This window comes from Vipera ursinii (genome assembly GCF_947247035.1).
Source record: "Vipera ursinii genome assembly, chromosome: Z".
NCBI lineage: Eukaryota > Metazoa > Chordata > Lepidosauria > Squamata > Viperidae > Vipera > Vipera ursinii.
The window spans coordinates 101,898,526-101,922,500 of record NC_139517.1 but is presented as its reverse complement, the minus strand read 5'-3'; the positions used below and the strand labels follow the sequence as shown (position 1 = coordinate 101,922,500).

The 23,975-nt window shown below is 37.0% G+C and overlaps 1 protein-coding gene across 1 annotated transcript in view; it reads left to right on the top strand.

Annotated features, from left to right (window-relative positions):
• Positions 1–1,040: 1,040 nt before the first annotated feature.
• Positions 1,041–23,975, top strand: part of ARMC3 (armadillo repeat containing 3) — a gene marked incomplete at its 5' end in the record, with an annotated part of 69,479 nt that continues 46,544 nt past the window's right edge. Inside the window, 6 exons of the mRNA XM_083376778.1 lie at positions 1,041–1,088; positions 6,499–6,616; positions 8,222–8,347; positions 10,820–10,888; positions 12,053–12,228; positions 13,778–13,972. Of these exons, the coding sequence (XP_083232904.1) occupies positions 1,041–1,088; positions 6,499–6,616; positions 8,222–8,347; positions 10,820–10,888; positions 12,053–12,228; positions 13,778–13,972 (732 nt within the window). The remainder of the gene's footprint in view (positions 1,089–6,498; positions 6,617–8,221; positions 8,348–10,819; positions 10,889–12,052; positions 12,229–13,777; positions 13,973–23,975) is intronic.

Below are 23,975 nucleotides of genomic sequence, written 5' to 3'. Positions count from 1 at the left end.
TGATCGTCAGACTCTGCCCAGTTGGAGTCCAAACCGGTCCGAATCCGAACGATTTTGTCCGACAGATGTTGACTGAACTCCTTGGCACATCCCTGCAAGGGTTCCTCCCTCACCTCCTGATTAAGGAGGGAGCGGGTCACCCTAAACAGGGCGGTCGGGCGATTATCTGCGGATGCAATAAGGGTAGTGAAGTGATTAGACCTCGCCACCCTTATTGCCGCGAGATAAGACCTAATATAGGTTCTTAGACGCAATCAGTCGGATTCACATCGGCTGGATCTCCAACAGCTCTCTAGGCCCCGTCTCCGACGCTTCATCTCCCGGAGCTCCACAGAAAACCATGGAGCCCACTGGGATATGCACCGGGTCAGGGGCCACAAGGGTACAACTCGGTCAAGTGCCTCCGCTCCAGAGCTCCGGAGGCAGCTAATCCCGGCTCCCCCCCTACGCGATCAATCCCGGACCTGGCCTGGACAACAGTTGGTGGATTACCCCCCATTTCCAACCAACCATGACCCTCCCCCTCCCTAACCCCACAAAAAATTTAACTAGAAAAGTAACCAGGGGCCTCTTATTAAATTTATACCTGAGGCCCCTGTTCCTGCCCAGCCATCTCTCAGGGTCCCAACAATCAGGCCCTTCATCAAGAGGCAGAGTGGAAAATGAGGCAGGTCGCACCCAGGATGGGGGGGCACCCCTGAGGGCGAACAGAACCGTGCTAGGATAACTAAGGCGCGTAATGATAATTAAATAAATCCAGCAAAAAAGCAGACCCAGAGTCCGCAATAGAATAGTGTAAGCGGGCCATATGCCAGAATGTCCACATTGGGCTATTTGTAGGCAGCTAGATAGTTAGAATAATGTTAGAATAAAGATGTTAAAGAATATTGTTGACCTTGTCAAGTCAGGGCGGCAAAACATAAAAAACGATTAAGCCAAGCCCGTCCAAGCCAAGCCAAGCTAAGCCAAGATGTAAATTAGATTAAAAATATAAAATGTACTATTCACTGACTATTCCTGCTGTTCTGTTTGTTTTTAGAATGGGTAAAAAGGTAAAAAAAGAAGTTGAACCTCCTCCAAAGGATGTGGTAAGTTTATAAAGCAATACTCATAAAAATGTTTCACAATTACATTCTCCAGTTTTCTCTTCTTCAGTCTTTTACTCCTACTTACTTCCCTTTGGTTTCTAAAAATATCATATAAACTTAATCATATTCATGGTCTTTGTGTTTAAAGAGCAGGGGAAATATCACATTGATTTCATGAAGATTATTGGATTCTATCTGTAAGGTAGGGCATCAAGTTGTAGAAGGCCAGTCTTCCATATTGTTTTGTCTTTTAAAATAAATAATTGTCCTTAAAAGACTTCTTTTTATGTTATCATAATCTATATTTTTACCATCCATTGCCCAGTTGCTAATTTATGAGAGGTATGTTTTTTAATCTGTAAAAAAAATCATTGTAAATTTGATATGTTCCAGAAGAGGATCTCAACAGAGTTGTTGTCTGTGTAAGTTTTGTAAGGATGTTGTGTTGATAGCTTTGCTAAACTGCTAGGATTAACAGTAGAAGATACTGTTTCTTTGAGGGGTCCTTGGTGCTCTCTGTGCCTGCTTGTTTTCTTGAAGATGTTTCATTACACAAACTAGGTAACATCATCAGTGCACTGATGATGTTACCTAGTTTGGGTAATGAAATGTCTGCAAGAAAATAAGCAGGCTCAGAGAGCACCAAGGACCCTCATTTCATACCTGGGCTACAAATATTCTCCTTTATTGATACTATTTCTTTATAGACCTCCCTTCTAATATTAATTGAAAAAATAAGCAAGATTTAAATATTCTCGCTTTATCTGTAGATATTTATTAGGAATTTCCTCACTTAGCTGATCCTTTGTCTGTAAGTCTATCTAGTATTGTGTCTTGCAATAAAAGGACTTCCTTGGTTTTTCTCTTTAAAGAATAGTGACTGATCATTCATCCCTTTTGTCTGAACAGAAGGCTAGCTGTTCAGTTCCATTCAGCTCTGTGTTTCATGGACAAAACCTGAACATGGCCAAATTGGACTATTAATTGGCACCCAGGAAGAAAAAAAAAGGAAGAAGTATGGATACAAGAAAAATTCTTAAGTAGAGACAGAGTTCTACTCAAAATATATCTGGGGCTTTTAATATTTCCCTACTTAAGAATTTCCCTACTCAAGAATTTCAGATGTTGTCTTCCCTTTTTAGATTTCCTTTGTTTTCCCATTGCTGTTTCATCAAAAACCTATTAACGAAGAAAATATGGACTAGAATTAATTGATAGCAATAAGACTGTTAGTTTACATCAGTCAACAGTACAACAGTACAACAGTTTTCATCTTGTCCTAAGCCTTTATTATATTAATAAATTTGTTGAATAAACCCAAACTGGCTAGTTCACATATCATGCTGAGATACAAATAACTTTAAAGTCTTTATATGAAATCAGTATAGTCTTAAATTTCAGTGACAAATCACCTGATATTGTCTCTTTTTCATTGTTAACCTGCCCGCCCCCCATGGAATCCCAGGGCTTTTTTTCTCATAGAACGCTCAGAACGGAGTTCCGGCACCTTTTTCGGATGGAACCTTGTAGGGTAGGCAAGGCGGGTTGTATGACATGTGTGAGTTCCGGCACCTTTTTCTTTTACAAAAAAAGCACTGTGGAATCCTACTATGAGCTTCACAACACTGTCTTGTTTATTATTCATATTATTCTTTCCACCTCTCAACTGTATTTAAATATTCAGTTTTTTCAAACATGCAGTTGTGCTAAGCTATCTTGGAAATCAAATGCTTGTAATATGAATGATTACAGTATACATATTAATAAATACATTTTATCCTGTAGCTTTTATGCTACTGCTCAATTGCATACATTATTTTAATTGATTACTCAAATCGGGTACTCAGAAGAATAATATCTGTAACTTGGACATTGAAATGTTCTATCTTATTTATATTATTTCTAAGTATCTTCCAGCTTTTTAAATGCTTATTATGTAAAACTTGTTTTAAAATTTTGCATTGTATCAGGTGCATTTGAATCTATTATCTGTTGAATCAGAAGGTTTCATCAAAATGATAAAATATATGGTATGCCATTGTGATATAAATTCCATCCTTCAAGTCATAGTTACAGCTTATGTAAAATTCTGTCCATTATCTGGATTTAATTGGTGCATTAATCCAATCATAATATGGTCTAGTGCAGGGATAGGCAACCTTGGCTCTTTTATGACTCATGGACTTCAACTCCCAGAATTCCATGAGTCATAAAAGAGCCGAGGTTGCCTACCCCTGGTCTAGTGTATCATGCAGACAGATCTAGTTTATTGGAAAGCTAATAATGTTAAAATCTCTAGCAGGAGAACTTTCCAGAAGGCTGACCTGATTATGGAAAATCTACATTCCAAGCTTCAGCACTCCAGACATTTATAACCTTCAGATAGTGAGACAAGATTTTGGTACCATGTCCAGTGAGGCCGAGGATTGGGTAGAGTTGGGTATTATCAGTATATTGATACTGGACCCTGAACTGCTGGATGATCTTCCCCATCAGCTTCACATAGATTAAAATACTAATGTTTTTGGCATCCCATAGAGGAGCATCATTGGGTCAATTCCTCCTCCACAGTTACCACAGAGTGGAACCAGCTGTTGAGAAAGGAATTAAACTAGTATAAAACAGTGCGTCTGATCTTTAGGCTCAGAAAATACTTTCATTTTGGTTCTGGCAAAGGTTGTTAATGAGATTTTTTTTCTTTTTACGATTCTATAGTCCTTTAATTTGGGTGGGACTGGGTGAAACTGAGTGTTTACTGGCCAGAAGGCCATCCTGATGCCCATATGGAGTTAGCAGCAGATATTTTTTTCTTTGGATCCTAAAAAAGAAACATCTGCTGCTACCTAGGATTTAACTCTCAACCTTCCGAGTCATAGGCGAGTCTTCATCACTAGGCCACCATGCTGCTTGTTGTTGGCAAAAATGACCCATGCTATTATGGAATTCTGTTTCATTGTGGGTTGGTAGATGTTTGTCAGCTTCATAGACTGAGAAGGATTGGCTGTTGCAGGTTCTTTTCTGTATACAAATAATCAGATTGACATAAAGCATTGGAAACTAGGACAGTTGATTTTTTTTAAATCTCTCTTCAATACTTGACAAGACTAAAACATTACAAAAGAAAGCTTACAAAGAAAAAGGAATTGTACATTATAAATGCTTTCAATTATTTTCGAAGTTAATACCTTACAACTAACTCTCTAATTTATTTTATCTATTTTCTATAAGCATTCTATATTCTTTAAAATCCAGTTTTGCGGTATTCTCATAATTTCTATATCTCTAATATATTTGTTTATTGTGGCTTCTATATTTCTTTTGTCTTCATTCCTATACATATCTAGTGAGAAGTGATTTGACTATTGCAAAGTGCCTCAAGACCCAAATCAAAATCACCGGCTGTGAGATGAACACAAGGTGTACCATTAGTTGGGATCAAGATAAATGCAATTACAGGCTAAAATCAAAATAAATCTAGTCGCTGGATTGTGAGATATAATAGGTCTACTATATTCTGTATCCATCAGATCCTTGAATTTTGTATCCAATTCTGGGCACACTGCATACAAATTGAAACAGGTCTAGAGAAAGGCACTGACAATAATCGAGGGACTAAAGCTAATTCTAACAAGGACATAGCAAGAAAATTAGGGAGGTTTTGCCCTGAGATAAGACAACTGAAGGTACCGTACGTAACACAGAATTAGGTCAAATTCTATTTTCTGTTGTCTCGTTGTACAGAATAATGGTCATAGATGCACAAAGGCAGTACTTCCTATCAGTAAGAGCGGTTCAACAAAAGAGTCAAGTACCAAAGGAGGTTGTGAGCTTTCCTTTCCTAGATATAGTTGAGTGGTAGTTCCACAGCCATTTGTTGGGGTTGCTTAATTTGGATTTCTGCACTGAACAGAGGGCTGGACCTGGTGGCCTAAATAGCTCTTCAGCTCTATGACACTATGATTCACTTATGTAGCATATCTGAACTTTATATCATTAAAAAAAGAAAAGAACATTTGTATAGCCTGTTCAGCCTATCCATCTGATTCCATTATTTCTTAAGTTGCCTTTGAGGCTATTATTACAGGTACAAATAGGAGTTTTCAAATGAAAACTTCTGAGAATTTCTGTCATCTCAGTTGTCATGCTTGATATCCTTTTCCCCACTTGATAGGAATGTTCTTTTTGAGTTGATCTGATCAGTGTGGTCCATGGATTCCACATGAAAGTGCACTGCAGGGTTTTGTAATACAATTGCATTTCTTCCGTACTATTTCTCTTCCTTTCTTCTTCAGACTTTTTGCATCCCTAGTAACCTGTTTTTAGTACACTGAGCAGGAGCTCTTCATTGAATCATGTACAATGCTGTTATCTTTAGCTTTTCTGACCCTTTTATGTAGGATGCAGAGAATTGCTTGAGTAAAATATAATGTATTTCAGTCTAAAGTGTACATCATATTTTATAATTAAATTTTTGATGTTTGATCAAATCTGTAAGTGCTCTTGCTAGGTTTGTTGCTTATAGCCAGATCAGCAACAAATATTGCTTCTTTTAAAAACTCACTGATCTCAAAATCTTAGAATTAATATGTCATAGAGATCATTTCATTGCCATCTCTTTTTCAGAATTACTGATTGATGTATATCATTACAATTTCAAAAACTCTATTATATGTGCTCAGTAGATTTCCTATGAGTAGGGAAAGAGGCAGTTTGCTGGAAATTTTTAAACCAAATGCTGAATTAGTGGAATTTGAATTTTCAGTATAATTATTGTTCATCTCCTATTCGTCCATGTTTTAGAGGTAGGCTATCTGTGGCCATATGGATCATCAACCAAATTTCAATAGCCCTCTGCAAACATGCATTTCAGACTTCTACTTTCAAAATCTCCTTGCACAGAAAATAAGGGAAAGGAAAATGTAATCTTCTTGTAAGCCATTATATTGCCATTAAAGTTACAAACAATTGAATCCTTCCTGTAAGATATATATATATACTGTATATATATATATATATATATATATATATATATATATATATATACTGTGTATATATATATATATACTGTGTATATATATATATATATATACTGTGTATATATATATATATATACAACAAACAACAAACATGCTTCTCCCAGAAGAAGGAAGCTGAAGCCACCAGCCTGAGGATGACGGATGGGATTCCGTCAAAACGTTGCTCCTACACCTTCAATTCTACGCAGGAAAAAACCCGAATGACCAAAGATGCACATACAAACACCCGCGAAAACCTCAGAAAACATATATTATTATATACTGTAATTTCAAAAGATATGTTCAATGGTTGCCTTATATTTATCAGTAAATACCTATGGCACTGAACTTTATAACACTGACTTATATTAATATCCTTACTATTGGTTTTCTAGTTTGATCCTTTGTCAGTTGAAAGCAAAAAAGCTGCAACAGTGGTACTGATGCTCAATTCCCCTGAAGAGGAAGTGCTATATAAAGCATGTGAAGCTCTGTATAAATTTGCATTAAAAGGTTTGTTCTTTTATCATGTTCTACTTGTTTATTATTAAATTCTTATATGAATGATTTCTATTTCTGTTTAATATTTAAGTGCCAACACTGTGCGAGACATTACATAGTTACGTAGAGTAATACAGAACTATAAGTTATGCAAGCTTCTCTTATAAGCGATCTCTTCCATATAAAGAACAGCAAGGAAAATTGAATCAGATTATTGTGGTTGATCTCATGGTCAGCCAGATGTTTAGACTGAATTTGGCATTTTTATCCACTTATTGAGTCCTGAAAGATCTGGGATAGGCCGATGTTTGTTAGTTTATATCCCACATTATTTTTATAAATATAACATTTCTAGTGATGAATATAATTAGACTATATCTAATACTCCTTCCTTATTTCCCCACAAAAAAGAACCCTGTGGGGTACATTGGGCTGAGAGAGAGTGACTGACTCACTAGCAGCTTAATCACTAAACCAAATTGACCCTCTATATTGTTGTTTGATGGCGTTAAAGCTGTCATTGCAAGATATAAGCTATTGCAAGTAAAGTGTATTATAGTTTGTCATGCAGCCAGCCGGATGTTTAGACTGGATTTGGCATTTTTGTCCACCTATTGACCTAGACCAGAGAGATGCTGTTGTATGATGGTGTTAAACATAACATTGCATGGTGTAAGCTGTTCCAGGTACTGTAAAAGCGCCTTTTGCAATTGACTAGGTTTTTTTTTACACCCAAGGCACCTATCATTATTGGTATTATCTTTGCTTTCTTTTGTTCTACTTATTTTTGCAGATCTTTGCATTTTATATTTTGTTATTTTCTCCAGTTCTTTCTCTATTATTTTTTTATTCTGCTGTCTCTAGGTACTGAACATCCACTCTCCAGACTATTTTCTCTTTTTTATTGACAGTTGTTAAATCTGGAGTGTTATGTGGCAGATACTCTGTTTGAATTTGAAAATCCCAGAGCACTTTAGCTTCTTCATTTTCTATTACTTTGTCTATTTTGTGGTCCCACTAGTTTTTGCTTGCAGGCAAATGATATTTCTTGCAGATATTTCAATGCACCATTGTTGCTACTTTGTCATGCTAATGTTTGTAATCAAGTCTATGTAATCTTGCAACAACTAAGGTATCCACTGTTTCTTCAGCTTATTATTAATTATTATTATTCATGCATATTATTATCATCTACATGCCTTAGCTAGGTTACTGCTGAATCATTGCAGAGAAAAATGTGACCTTGACAGATAGATATATTTTTCTATTTCAAGGTAGTTCATCCTTTGATATTGTGATTTTTTTCTTCTTCAATCACTACTATTGGTACAGTAAATCTTCATTTTAAGGGAGTTTACTGGACAAACTGAGTTGCCATTGACAAAACCTGTCTATACTAGTATTCTGTGCATATATAAAATCCCATATGCCTCTTTATACTGACATAAAATGCATAAAATATCTAAAAGACGTGTAAAATATATTCAGGTTTAATAGATTTTTCCCCTTTATGGACACTTTTCCCCCCATTGGTCTGTTAAATTGAAAGCTTACTATGTTAGTATAATAATTATTAGGGATATTTGAAATTAAATGTAATTAACAATTGCTTTTTAGGTGAAGAAAATAAGCTGACACTTCTTGAACTTGGAGCATTAGAACCTTTATTTAAGTTAGTTATACATGAAGATCCCACTGTTCGCAGAAATGCTACCATGGTAGTTGGAATCATGGCATCTCATAGTAAGCGTTCCTTTTAGAAACATGGCCAGTATTATGCATTGTGAAACTGTTAACACATATTAAACTTATGTAAACTATGAAATTGTTGTATGTCTGATGTTTCTACTAAGCAACACTAAAAATAGCTCACTGAGTTTAACAAAGTTAACTTTGAACTGTTCTTATCTAAATGTTTATGGAGTTTCTCAGTCATCAAGGTCATGGTTGTCCCAAAGGTGCTTTTTCAAGAGGCCACTGGACTTCATTGTTTTTCATTGAAGATGTTTCGCTTCTCATTGAAAAGCTTCTTCACCTCTGACTGGATGGTGGGAAATGGAAGGATTTATATTCCTTGTAGAAAGCTAGTTATTTGCATTTTTTAGAGTCGTTGAGGCCACTTGGAGGTTTATCTGTGTCCACAGAGTCACCCGAGTAGTGCAAATGGATGTGGAGCCTTCTTGGAACTGCTGAAAGGACTGTGACATAGATGTCCTCTTTCACCCCTTCCCAGCCAGTAGTCCTCTGTCCAAAATGTCCTTTGTTTTTTAAATACAAATGGACTGCTGAATCTTGTCTTGATGGGTGTGTTCTCCTGTGTTGTGCCATGCATTTATGAAGTGGTTTTGTTTCCCCAATGTACAGATCTATGGGTTTTCATCTGTGTCAAAATTAAACAGCCCTCTCTCAATAGTGAGGGAGAGCTATGATATCATATATCTCCAGTCTACAATACAGTCCTTTCAGCAGTTCCAATAAGGCTCCACAGCCATTTGTACTACCTAGGTGACAAATAGCCTCAACAACTCTCTAAAAGAAAGCAAATGACCAGCTGTCTGCAAGGAATATAAATCCTTCCATTTCCCACCCTCCTGTCAGAGATGAAGAAGCTTCTTGGATGAGAAGTGAAATGTCTTCGAAGAAAAACAATAAAGTCCAGTTGCCTCTTGAAAAAGCACCATCGGATTTGAACTATTGAAATAGTGACGTCTACGCTGGCTTGGGCATGTCGTGAGAATGGCTGATGGTCAGATTCCGAAAGATCTCCTATATGGAGAACTAGTGCAGGGAAAGCGCCCACAGAGGGAGACCAGAGCTGCGATATAAGGATATCTGCAAGAGGGATCTAAAGGCCTTGGGAATGGACATTAACAGCGGGGAAACCTTGACCTCTGATCGCTCAGCTTGGAGGCTAAAGACGCAGCATGGCCTTCTCCAATTCGAAGAGACACTTGTGCGGCAGGCTGAGGCAAAGAGGCAGTCCCGGAACCAGCAAAATCTGGGGGCTGGACAGGGGACAGACTATCTGCCCTCAGCGCAGAACGGACTGTCACTTTCGAATTGGCCTTTTTAGCCACACCAGATGCTGCTTTAGGACCCCTTTCCAGAGCATGATACCATAGTCTCTCGAGACTGAAGGATGCCAATGATGAATGATGATGGGTTTGAACTGTTCTATTATAATAACCTTGGTTCTGAAACAGAACAAAATGTAAAAAAGGTCTATGAAGAGAGACAAAATGTACAAGACCTGAGTAATGTCAAGTAAGTTAAGTATGCAACTTCTTTAGCATAAGCAACACTGGCCTTTAAGAGCCCTATTAGAAGCTTCACTCCAGGAAGTGGGCCTAACCAAGTAGAGAAAGTCGGTGATAGCAGGGTGAAAACTGAACTTTATTTGGTGCAAGCTTTAATTTAATTAAAATTAAAAGTAATAAGTTGCATACTTCCTTGTTTTTATTAATGTTGTAAAAGGTTAGCAACAGTATTTGACAGGCTGGCAAAAGAATCAAGCTGCCAAGTCATAAGTGGCACTAAATTGTAATCAGACAAAGGTGTTTGCTTATCAGGAGTAGATCTTCCTTTGGCAGAATAAGACCCCAAGCTGAGATTTACCAGCATTGGATTTTACATATTTATGTCCATGTACAAATATGTAGCATAGCCAGGAGAACAGAAGGAAGTGTACACATAGTGAAAATTTATAGAAAAGTGTTATATTGGCTTTATGATTTGATGAAAAATATGGATTTTCAATATAGTATATTGAATTTTTAACATATTTCATAGCTTATGAAATCATTACTGAAACCAAAGCACTGTAAGATTAAGAGTGCTGTCATAAATAGGATGATATCTGCTGAAGAAAAACTACATTATTTTTAAATAAGTTCGTAAGCCATTCAAAAACTGCTGTTTATAGGGGCATTAGTAATTTTGCCAAAATCAGTAATTGTCCTTCATTCTTTGATGGAATATTATTGTGTGTGTGATGCTTAGCAAACAAAAGATACATAATTCAATTTTGGAAATTGTTTGCTCTTTAGTTTTACTGATTTCATGAAATATATTTTTCCCTGTCCACAGTGAGTGAAACATAGTCTATTTCTGTGTTCTTCCAGGCCAGTCCTTTAATACCACATCTCTTATTAGTCATGACAGCATATTTTATCCCTTCAATTAACATAATATATTGCTTTATGTCATTCATTATAGATGATGTGAAGAAATCACTACGGCAGCTTGATGTCACAAGTGCATTCATAGCTCGTCTGGCACCAGAAGGTAACTTGCAGCATCTTTTTGGTAAATACTCTTATTTGCTGGGGAAGTAAAAATAAAAGTAGCAGCTGCAGCTGTATGATTGATGCCCCTCTTATATGCTAAAGCAAATATTAAAAAGGTGGGGCTTTAATCACATGATGTTTCAAGAAGCACCATCTCAAGAAGCACCAACCATCTACTGTAAACTAAACTAAAATTCTTGTGTCTGTAACCTTTAACTGGGCAAAACAGTGTATCATATAGCAGTGATTTTTGAATCAAGATACCTCAAATGGGCTAATTTACAGAATACATCCAAAACTGGGATCCATGACACCTGTGGGATTGAAATTCAGCAAATCTGTGGACACTTCTGTGTTACCACACTGTTGTGCCACCATCCAGATTTTAAGTAGCCCTCTGAAGGCTGGGTAGACTGCCCATCCTCCTTGCTTCTGGAGATCAAGTAGATCAGGTAAATCAAGTAGATCAGTCCTGTGTCATGGTTGCATCCACTCCCATACTTTTTTTTGCTCTTGGCCCTTGGCCATTCTGTTTCTCTGTTTAAATAAATATCTCTGAAACAATGACCCAGTAAGTTGTCTAGTGAGTACTAACATTACATTTACTTTAAGGTTGCAGTAACAAAACTTTGCAAATCTGAAAGTACTTCTCCCCTTCTTTATTTTTAATTTCCATAAAATTAGGGATGATCTTTTTTGAGATGATTCCCATGTCTCTTTTCCTTCTGTGGACTGAGATACCTTTTGCATGATGGTTGTCTTTCCTCCTGTCGCCCAAGCCATTTCCACCTACTCATGGTCATGGCTTTACTTTTTAAGTTATTTTTTTAGTTTTTTTCTCAGTTTCTATCCCTGCAGTTGAAAGACTGTCAGCAGCTTACCTAAAATATAAAATCAACATAACATACATAAAAACAATAACCACTGTGCATAAAAATAGAAAAATGAAAATAGAACTTTTCCATTCCCATTTGGCAACGTATTTTTGTAGGACTGTAATCCTTTGGATAATTTTAAATAAATATATGTTCCCATTTATTTTTAAAATCTTGAAAATAATTAGAGTTTGGTTTTAATTGAGTATGTCAACACTTTGATTATAAAATGTGCATTTTTGTTACTGGATAATGTTTGATCACAGTCATTTTTAAATATTTTGTAGAAGAGGTTGTCATCCATGAGTTTGCTAGCCTTTGTCTCGTACATATGTCAGTTGATTATAATAGTAAAATACAAATATTTGAGCAAGGTGGACTAGAGCCTCTTATCCGACTGCTAGGAAGTCCTGATCCTGATGTTAAGAAGAATTGTGTGGAATGCATCTATAATCTAGTGCAGGTGATGTTTTCCCTTCATTTTTCATTAGAAAATAATGTCTTCTGTAAATGAATCTGATATTAGATGCTGATTTGTGTTTGATCTGCATTTTATTTATCCAACTTTTCCTGCCATCTCATTTTCAAACATATCCTACTCCTCATATCCCCTCAAACTGGCATGGGCTGGTTTGCTTGATGAATTCCCCCCTTCCACTTAACACAACTGGGATCATTATTTTAATCCATAAGACTGCTGATTGTAAGTTAGTTAGGAGGAAAATAAGAGTGCTTATAAGAAACATGGAGAAACATTCAAGTTTCTGTTTTCTATCCTTGGTAAAATATGATTAATGCTATCGCTATGCCCACAGATCTGAATCTGCTCACAAAAGTTTTACTGCTTTCAAATGGCAAGGGCTGGATGTCAGATGTCTCTTGAATGAATTAGGGTGATTTACTAAATGGCAAGTCTCATTGATTCTGATTAAATTTGTTAATTAAATCTGTGTAGCATAGGTCAGAGCATGCTCCATTTAAATGTCTATAAAGGAAATAATTTTCAGTAGAAGAATGCATAAAATCTTTTCTCTTCATCTGGAAAAATGTTGAAGTTCTATGAAAGGCTATAAAAATGTCCATTTTTGAGGGTTTGGAATAAGAAGTATTATTTTTGCCTTATTCTTGCCTAACACATAATGATTTTGTACTTTTTAAACTCTTAGTAAATGATTTTGACAGCTTCTTTTCAGAAGGGGGGAAGGTTATTGTAATTGGTTACTTTCACAATCAGTGTTAATGTCACCATAGACTGGTTAGCAAAAGAATAGTAAATTGGTAGGAGAGCTCTTTTCAAAGTCTAATAGCTCAATCTACAATCCAGTGAAGCTGAAACAGTGGGACTTACCGGTAAGTTACTTTAGCTCTCCTGATTTAAATGGTAACAAATTGGCTTAAATCCAAGTGCTCCAACTGAACAGGGTTGTGGACCAAGTTATAAGTGAATCAAGTCTGTAATGAATTCAATTCACAGTTCAATCTTTTCTAGGTCACCAGAGCATGTCTTTATTCTGAATCACATTTTGCTGTATCCATTCTTTGGCTATCTATCCTTATTGTTAGGTATATCAGGACAACTGCACCTGGTGCTTATTTAAAGTGATAAGTGAAACTGTATAGAAAACTGCACAGAAAAAATGTCTTTTTTAAACTTAAAACTAGTAACTTTTACTATTTTAATGTTGCACAGTCAGAAATTTTTTTTAACAAGGCAAGAAAGTAGAGATATGAGGATGTATACAAATATGAAATGGTAAAACTGCATTTCTTTTATTCCTCTTGTATCAATATACTGGAAATTTTCTCTGGTAAAGTTTATCATGTATAAATATTTGTGAGCTTAAAATATTCTGACTTTTGCTCTGTTTAATATATAATTTATGACAAAAGGAACTCAATGTTGAAGAAATATCTTTAAACTGTATTTGAGCTAACTTGTTCATTTTTAACAGTCACAATTGTACTGTGCTTTATATTGTTTCCCAATCACATTTTTTTATATTTAAATATAGGATTTTCAGAGTCGTGCTGCAATACGTGAATTAAATGTAATTCCTCCTTTGTTGGAACTTCTGAAGTCTGACTACCCAGTTATTCAGTTGTTAGCACTCAAAACTTTAGGTATCATTACCATTGACAGAGAAACAAGAGTGATGCTAAGAGAAAATCAAGGATTAGATCATCTTTTCAAGATACTGGAAACGAAGGTATCCTTTAAAACATCAAAGATATGAATTTTAGTTAGTTAACCAATTCAAACTGAAGAAATTGCATGTGAAAAAAATGCATTAGTTAATATGAAAGTTAGAAAAATCATACTCGTACACATGAGGAACTATGTCTTTAATGACAATACTTCTGTTAAAAGGGCAGTTTGGGGTTTTTCTTGGTTAATTAAGAAGACTTTTGAGTTTGATCAGATATTTTATTTAATTGATTAAAGTAATATTGTCAACTAAACTAATTATAAATTGAATGGAATAGAGGTAATCAGATTTTCTTGAGATAAAGTGAATGCTTTCTAATTATATGGAATAATGTTCTCTTGGTTTCATCAGACTAGAGGGGACTCTAACAGTATTTGCAGACATCAATATTAGATCCATACATTTGAGATATCTTCTCAATGTGAGGATCATTTAGCTTAATATTTTATAACATTTTATTTGATTGATTTACATATTATACAAAATCACCATATAATTTATTTCAGAGTATATGTGATTCATTAGAATTGTACAGGAATTTTATTGGCAAACCATGATGTGGCCTAATGTTATGTGCGGATATTTGTTTATTCATGTCAGAATTATCACAATTAAAATAAGGCATACTATATAACATAACATTTAAAGTGTAAAATACAAGATTAAAATATGCACAGATCTTGCCCAGAAACTAGCAACATTGTGTTCTGTCGTGCTGCCATGAGGTCCTCAAGTATACACTGATTGGGGCACAAAGGGCAGGTATACATATGTGTTGTTGTCTGCATGTCACCACTATTGCAAAGAGCAGTAGCAACCGGATAGCCCCATTTGTTCAGAGTGTCTCTGGATCTTGTACCCATGTGCAGTCTATTCAATGATTTCCATACTTCCCAGCTTTCGTCAGACCCAAGTGCCAGATCCTCCACTGGTTCCATCCAGTGTTGGTTCTTTGTAGCTTTCCATAGATCCATTCTGCTTTCAAATTCTTCATAGTCTTCGGTCAACCTAAGGAAGCTTTTCTTGGATTTTAGTCTCTGCTGAACAGGTTGTAGGCCATAGAGAGGATATGGTCTAGAGATAGACGATTTAAGCCTCTCTGTATGGTGCTTCTTCTCTGCAAACAGCAGGCGGGGCAATGCCGGCTAGGTGGTAGATCTTATCTAGAGGGGTAGGTTTAAGGCATCCGGTAATAATTCTGCAGCTTCATTCAGAGCAACATCAACTTTGTTTAATCTTTTTAAATATTTGTAGTCTTGTATTTTTATATGTTTGCCCTGTTCACCGCCCTGAGTCCTTCGGGAGAAGGGCGGTATACAAATATAATAATAATAATAATAATTAATAATAATAATAATAATAATAATAATAATAATAATAATAATAATAATAATCATCATCATCATCATCATCATCATCATCATCATCATCATCATCATCTTTTCCAGCATGTATTGATTTTTACCAGACTGGGTAAGCATATTCACCTGCTGAGTAGTAAAGAGTAGGATCTGTTGTCTGAAGGACCCTTGGTTTGGCAGATCAGATAGAGCTCATTAATTTCCTGAGGATGTTATTTTGTCCACTAACCTTCAGTTTAGTGTTGGTACAGTGGTGTTTAAATATTAGGCATGTTTAGAGTGGTTCCTAAATATTTAGGGCAGTGGCAATGCTCCAGTAATGTCCCCTTCTATATAATGTGCAGCTTCCTAGTAGACTGCTTATTGGGAAGATAAAAAAATACCTGACTTTTTGCTGGATTTGAGTTTTACTGGTTATCACAATAGTATCAATCCACTGCTACTAGGGCTTCAATGAAACATTTTTCAACCTCCTCAAATGTTTTTCCCTGTATAGCCATTGCTCGATCGTCAGCATACATATGGTTGTTAGTATCTTCAGGGAGTGGTTGATCATTGGTGTAAAGATTAAAAAGAGTTGGAGCCAATATACTACCCTGTTATAAGCCATTCCTTTGATTCCTCCTTCTACTTCATTCTCTTTGGAACTTTATAAAAATATATGGTTCTGAAGCAAATTTCTGATGATATTCATAAATTTAAAATCTTTAGTCGTATCATAAACTTTGTGCTTCAGTCTCTTAAATACAGCCTGCTGTGGAGTGAAAAGGGGTTCTACAGTTATAGTGAAGTGATTTTGTATAATTCTTTCAAAGATTTTATAGATATAGCACAAGAGAGAAATTGGATGGTAGTTCTTAGGATTATTGGCCTTTACCTGGTTTTAAAACGGCTATAACCTTAGCCTTTCCTTGTTCCAAGCATTCATTAAACATTTCTAGTAGCAACTGTCTTGCTTTCAGTCCATATTGCTCTACCTGTTCAATAAGGATGTCATCTAAATCAGCAGCTTTCCGTGGCCTTCCCTTCCTTATAGTTTCTCTCAGTACTTCCATAATAAAGAGAGATGACAAGTTGGTTGTTTCATCTTCCTTATTTCTATTTGTTAATCTTGTGTTTTGATGGCCTTTGATCTGGGTTGCCATTCTTAAGATGACTGACTGGTCTGCAGTCATGTTGACATGATCTCTAGGGCAAATTGAATTATTATTCAGGTGCTCAAGAATCTCCATGCTTTGTGGCTACTTGTGCTCAAGTCCAGTTCCTCTATTGTTTTAATCCAGCTTTCTTTGTAGTTTAATGTTTTATTAATTTTTAAGAATTACAATCTTTAGTGCTTAGTAAACAACATGTTGTCTGGGTTCACATATTTAACATTAACATTAAGTGGGTGGAGGGGCACAGTAGCTAAGTCCTTGATTGGATCCTCTTTGCTTTTAAAATGCTAGAGGCTGCTGGGAAAAGCTACAAAACTGCAAGTTAAGGAGATGTGGGTGGAGGGGCACAGTAGCTAAGTCTTGCTGATTGGACCCTCTTTGCTTTTAAACTGCCAGAGGCTGCTGGGAAAAGCTACAAAACTGTGAGAAGGAGAAGTGGGTGGAGGGGCACAATAGCGGCCTGCGTGCTTAACGGCGTGCGAATCATATAACAAAATAAAAAATAGTGGTGGTATATTCAGGGCAAGTGCATCTGAGATTCCTTAAATCTCAGCATGTCTGGTGTAGTTCAGTGCAACACTTGTTTTGCAGCTGTCTTTCGCAGCACTCTTTTCAACTGGGAAACTGTCCTATATGTACACAAATTACTAGTCTACAAGGACAGATTATTCATCTAGGGTCTGTAATCTGCGCTCTTCAGGCAGAAATTAGGTGTTCAGTTCAGCCCTCCTACTCTACTGAGCCTCCAGGCTATCGGCCCCCTCTACCGCAAAGATCCTGCAGGAGAAGGGCAGTGTGGACAACTGTGGGATCTGGCAGGGTGAGAGCTGTGAACCATAAGCCCAAAGCTTTAGCTGTGTCCCTGCATAACAGATACAGTGCCCTTGCTGACCTTAACAGGGACATTAAGGAAACAGGTCAAGGTAATTGTGATAACTCAAATAAGCAGGGGACCATGGTCTGAGATGAACTTGTTTCTCAAAGGGAGAAGTGCGAATCAGGTATTACACATCAGTCATGCAAGAAAAGAAAGGTACCCAAAAAGAGAAGCCACCTTCTGGTTGGTGACTCAATTATAAGGGATGTAAATTTAGGAAAGGATACAGAGGTTTCAAAAGAGGTCAGGTGTCTTCCAGGTGCTACTGCCAGTAGGGACAAGAAGCGTATTTTCAAAATAGTCAACCATGCCAGCAAAGATTGTGATGTGGATGCCATTGTACATCTTGGCACTAACGATCTGTCCCAAAATGATGTACTCTCTGTGCAGAATGATTTCCAGAGCTTGGGGCAGGAACTCAGCAGAACAGGCTGTAGGCTCACTTTTTCAGAGGTCTTACCAGTGTATAAGGAGCAAAATGGAAAAGGCCAGCATATAGCAGAATTTTATATGTGGCTAAAGGAGTGGTGTAAAGGAGAAGGCTTTGGTTATATTAGTCATGATGTCTGTAGCTGGTCCAATGAAAAAATGTACAAAAGAGATGGTCTGCATCCATCCAAGAAAGGGACTGAGTTACTTGGCAATAAATTCACAGCTTTTCTGAAGGAATATTTAAACTAAACAATGGGGACAGTGAGTTAATTGATACAGAACATCACTGTCCCCGGCAATCTAAGAAAATAGGGGAACTTAGGCACCACACAAGTTATGTAGCAAGTAAAGACAGGGTGAGCCATAAAGGACTCAAATGTCTGTACACCAATGCGCAGAGTATGAACAGTAAGCAGGGTGAACTAGAAATTCAGGTAAATGAGGGCGGATATGATATTGTTAGGGACGCGGTGGCTCAGTGGGTTAGGACGCTGAGCTTGTCGATCGGAAGGTCGGCAGTTTGGCGGGTCAAATCCCGAGTGCCACGTAACAGAGTGAGCGCCTGTTACTTGTCCCAGCTTCTGCCAACCTAGCAGTTCGAAAGCACGTAAAAATGCAAGTAGAAAAATAGGGACCACTCAGGTGGGAAGGTAACAGCGTTCCGTGCGCCTTTGGCGTCTAGTCATGCCGGCCACATGACCACGGAGATGTCCTCGGACAAGCGCTGGCTCTTTGGCTTTGAAACGGAGATGAGCACCGGCCCCTAGAGTCGGAAACGACTAGCACACATGTGCGGGGGAACCTTTACCTTTACTATGATATTGTTGCCATTACAGAAACATGGTGGGATGAAACCCACAAATGGAACACACAGCTAGAGGGATTTAAATTATTTAAAAGAAATAGACTAAACAAAAGAGGAGGTGTAGTTGCTCTATATATAAGAAATAATTTTATCTCTACAGAAATAGAGCACAACAATGATGAAAACTGTAAACTTGAATGTATTTGGGTCAATATAAAAGGGGAAAAAATGACATTGCCATAGGTGTATACTATAGGCCGCCCAACCAAACAGAGGAAATAGATGAACTTTTTGCTAGTTAGTTAACTAAGGTATGTAGGAAGCGCATCACAATAGTAATGGGGGACTTTAATTACCCTGATATCAACTGGGAGACAAATTCTGCACCAAGTGGAAGATCTAACAGATTCCTGACAAACCTAGCAGACAACTTTCTCTCCCAAAAAGTAGAGAAGGGAACTAGGGGATTAGCCATATTGGATTTAATTCTCAGTAACAGAGATGAAATGATAGAAAGTGTCAAAGCCACAGGAACCTTGGGGGGAAGTGATCATGCAATATTGGAATTCAACATTATGGAAGCACAAGCAATAGAATACAGCCAAACTAGAGTCTTGGATTTTAAAAGAGCTAATTTCAATAAACTTAGAGAGACCTTGGGAAGAATTCCATGGATGAGAATCCTAAAGGGGAAAACAACTCAAGAAGCTTGGGAAATTTTGAAAAGTGAGATAATAAAGGCCCAGTCTAGCACAATACCAACAAAGAAGAACAACAACAGCTTTCAAAAGAAACCAGCATGGCTGCATAAAGAACTCTCTGATAAACTGAAAGATAAAAAGGACAAGTATAAGAAGTGGAAAGAGGGGCACATAACTAAGGCAGAATATCAGCAACAGTCTGTGCCTGCAAAGATGAAGTGAGGGAAGCTAAGGCTCAAAATGAACGAAGGCTTGCGACCAAAGTCAAAAATAACAAAAAAAAGCTTCTTTCAACATATAAAAAACAAGAAAAAAGTTAAGGAAATGATTGGTCCATTAGTGGGGGAAAGTGGCAAGAAGGTGACAAGCAACAGGGAGAAAGCAGAACTATTTAACTCATTTTTTGCATCTGTCTTTACACAAAGGGAAAAAACAGTCCAACCTACCCCCGACCTTCGCTCATTTTGCAGGGACTTGAAAACTTGGTTTTTTGAGCTGTCTGGCCCAGACTGAGGGGTTTTAATTATTTATTAATGGGGTTTTAGTTTAAATTCAGGGACTTAATTTAATCTTAGTTTTAATCGATTTTAATCTTTGTATGTTATGTATTTTTAATTTCCCTGTAAACCGCCCCGAGTCCTACGGGAATAGGGTGGTATACAAGTTTAAATAATAAATAGATAAATAGATAAAACCAGTGCCATAAAAAACAGAATAGAAACGCAAATTAAGATAGGCAAGAAAATGGTAAGTGACCACCTGCCCAGCCTAGACGAGTTCAAACCACCAGGACCAGATGGATTACACCCCAAGGTTCTCAAGGAACTGGTAGATGTGATCTCAGAACCACTGAACTATATTTTTCAAAGATCCTGGAGCACTGGGGAACTACCAGAGGAATGGAAAAGAGCTGGTGTAGTTCCCATCTTCAAAAAAGGGAAAAAAATAGATCCAGGAAACTACAGACCTATCAGCCTGACCTCAATACCTGGGAAGATTCTGGAAAAGATAATCAAACAACAAATCAGTGAACACCTTGATGCAAACAAAGTTATCACTAAAAGCCAACATGGGTTTATCAAAAACAGATCGTGCCAGACAAACCTTATTGCATTCTTTGACCAAGTGACAAAACTACTGGACCAGAGGAATGCTGTAGATATAATTTACTTGGATTTCAGTAAGGCATTTGATAAAGTAGATCACAACCTACTACTTGATAAGATAGAAAAATGTAGGTTAGATAGCATCACCACCAGATGGATTCGTAGCTGGTTGACAGGCCGTACTCAGCATGTGGTCCTCAATAGAATTGCATCTACATGGAAGGAAGTGTGTAGTGGGGTGCCCCAGGGCTCTGTTCTGGGCCCAGTACTCTTCAACATCTTCATCAACGATTTGGATGAGGGGATAGATAGGGAACTCATCAAATTTGCAGATGACACCAAGCTGGCAGGAATAGCCAATACTCCAGAAGATAGGCTTAAGATACAGGAGGATCTGGACAGACTCGAACACTGGGCACTATCTAACAAAATGAAATTCAATTGTGAAAAAAGTAAGGTTCTGCATTTAGGCAGGAAAAATCAAATGCACAGGTATAGTATAGGTGGTACCTTGCTCCATTGTAGTAACTGTGAGAGGGATCTCGGAGTCCTAGTGGACAATCACTTAAATATGAGCCAGCAGTGTGCTACAGCTGCCAAAAAAGCCAACACAGTGCTAGGCTGCATTAACAGAGGGATAGAATCAAGATCACGTGAAGTACTAATACCACTTTACAATGCCTTGGTAAGGCCACACCTGGAATACTGCATCCAGTTTTGGTCACCACGATGTAAAAAAGATGTCGAGACTCTAGAAAGAGTACAGAGAAGAGCAACAAAGATGATTGGGGGACTGGAGGCTAAAACATGTAGGGAACGGTTGCTGGAATTGGGTATGTGTAGTTTAATGAAGAGAAGGGTGAGGGGTGACATGATAGCAGTGTTCCAATATCTCAGGGGCTGCCACAAAGGAGTCAAGCTATTCTCCAAAGCACCTGAAAGCAGGACAAGAAGCAATGGATGGAAACTAGCCAAAGAGAGAAGCAACCTAGATCTAAGGAGAAATTTCCTGTCAGAACAATTAATCAGTGGAACAACCTGCCTCCAGAAGTGGTGAATGCTCCAACACTGGAAGTTTTTAAGAAGAGACTGGCCAGCCATTTGTCTGAAATGGTATAGGGTTTCCTGCCTTAGCAGGGGGTTGGACTAGATGACCTCCAAGGTCCCTTCCAACTACTACTTCTTCTTCTTCTTCTTCTTCTTCTTCTTCTTATTATTATTATTATTATTATTATTATTATTATTATTATTATTATTATTATTATAAATCTGTTCAGTATTGCACAATCCAGTATTTTTTCCCTGATCCTCCTTTCTTACCCATATTTTTTCCATTTCCCCCTCATTACACAGTTACAATTTTTGGTACTATTGATGTATACAAAGTTAGATATAAACATCTTCATGATATTTTACTACTATTATTATTATTATTATTATTATTATTATTATTATTATTATTATTATTATTATACAAATAATAATAAATTATCAATACTGTTTTTCATACTCTTGTTACAAGTTTGATTTCCCATCAATATTTGAAATATCTTTGTCAGTTATGATTTTGTCAATATTAATTACATCCATATAGCTAAAAGTTTTATTCATACCAATCATCCTCTTATTTTCATATTTCCCATATCAAAAAAGAAAAATAATAATAATGCTATTTTAATTCTAAATTATATCCTTCATTATAAAAGTCTAATTATATCTAAGGGTCATCCATTCTTTTAACCATATTCAAATAAGTATTTAAACATATAATGCCCCCTCTAATAGATCAAATGTTTAGTTTTTTAAATCTAACTCTCACTTTCTTTCTTTGCCAAGTAGCTTTCCAAGCCAAGGCAATTAAATCACCCAGGAATTTTCTTTTTATTTTTGTGAAAGTTGCTTGGCATGAGGAAGACAATTTAGGTAGGATATTTTTGGGGAGGAATTCCTCCCATTTATATTCCTTAAGCAAGTCCCACTTTCCTTCTCTCTCGGTTTCTCTTCATTTTTTGTCTCCCAAATTGTGACATTTCCCCTGACAGCTCTATATTCCGTTTTTAAAAATCTTACTTGTCATCAGGTGTATTTTGCATACCTAACAGGTAAAAAGGGTCTTTTGCATTTTCATTGTTACGGGTGTCTTGCAGTATTTTATTTGTATATGGTAGTTTATATTTCCCTTCTTTTATCTCTTCTGTCTCTAGGTCCATTTCCTCTGCTTCATCTTCTGATTTCTGGTTTATTTGTTCATACTTTGTAGTCGTTGTCTGGGAACATTCTAGTTGTAGATTTAATTTGGAGATTTGCTCATTTATATTATCTATATTATTTATAGTCTCATTATGGTTTCTTTTTATGTCCACTTTGTGTGTAACAATTGTTTTGTGAATTAGTTGTAGCATAGAGTATATTTCCTTCTGAAAGGTATTTGTTTTTTCTTGAGGCATTATTCCTGGAAATACTCTAGTATCACCAGTCTCAGTAAGAGTATAACGAAGTTTCCTCTAGTTTTCTGGTCTTTATATGTAGCCTTTATAATCCAATAGGTTCCAGAATATAGGTCCAGTCCTACAAGCAATATTTTATAGTGATCCTTTGTCTCAGGTATCCAAAAATTGTCAGTTGGCAAGGTTGTAATCTACAATGTTTAAAGAGTTCAAAATGTTCAGCCTTCCTGAAAACAGCTCAAAAGTCTCTCCCAGCCAGAAGTAGTCAAAAGTCATTTTTTTTCTTTTTCTTCCACTAGCTCTTGAGATTAAAAGTCCAAGCTCTGTAGGTGTTTATAGTCCAAGAAGGTCAGGGTGATAAGTATGCCCTAATCATAGAAACATTTATCACCAGCTGTTGTCCCTTAAGCTAGGAATCACCAAGCAGTCAGGAAGTTAGCCAGTCTTTCCCCTGCTGGTTTGGAGGGCTTTCCTCAGATTGAACGGAAAGACTGCCATCTCTCTGTGATCGACGAGGCACCTCTCCTTCTTCATTGCCTCTTCAGGGCAACTTTCGGCCCTTTTTAGGGCCCCCAGCAGGGCAAAATCGGGTGTGGAAGGCAGACCCCTGTCTTTGTGCGTCCATCTTGCCATGGCGCAAAACCGGAAGTCTTAATCCAGCTTTCTTCCTTAGCTTCAGCTATAGAAGTATTTAACTGCTGTCCTGCATTCACTATGTCTTCTGCCATAGGACTAGCCTCAAAAAGAGTGAGATAGTTCTGCAAATGGTCCTTTTTATTATCATATATCATATTAATCTCCCTTTCTCCAAACTAATCATAGTAACTTTCAATTAGTCCTCATAGAATTTATTTCATGGTTCTTCTCTTTTCTAGTTGCCCTTTTTTCTAATGTACTCCATTTAATGTCTTCCTTAAATCATGACATCCAAAATAGGCATACTATTATAATTGTGCCCTGACTAGTGCAGAATTATTGCTTCCTATGATTTGTATACCTTACATTTGCCTTTTTAACAACTCTTTAGTACAGCTGGCTTCAAATCTGTTTGTACTGTAATTCGGAAAGAGATCCTTTTAAGAAATAAGTGTCAAGATATATCTCTCCCACCTTCTGA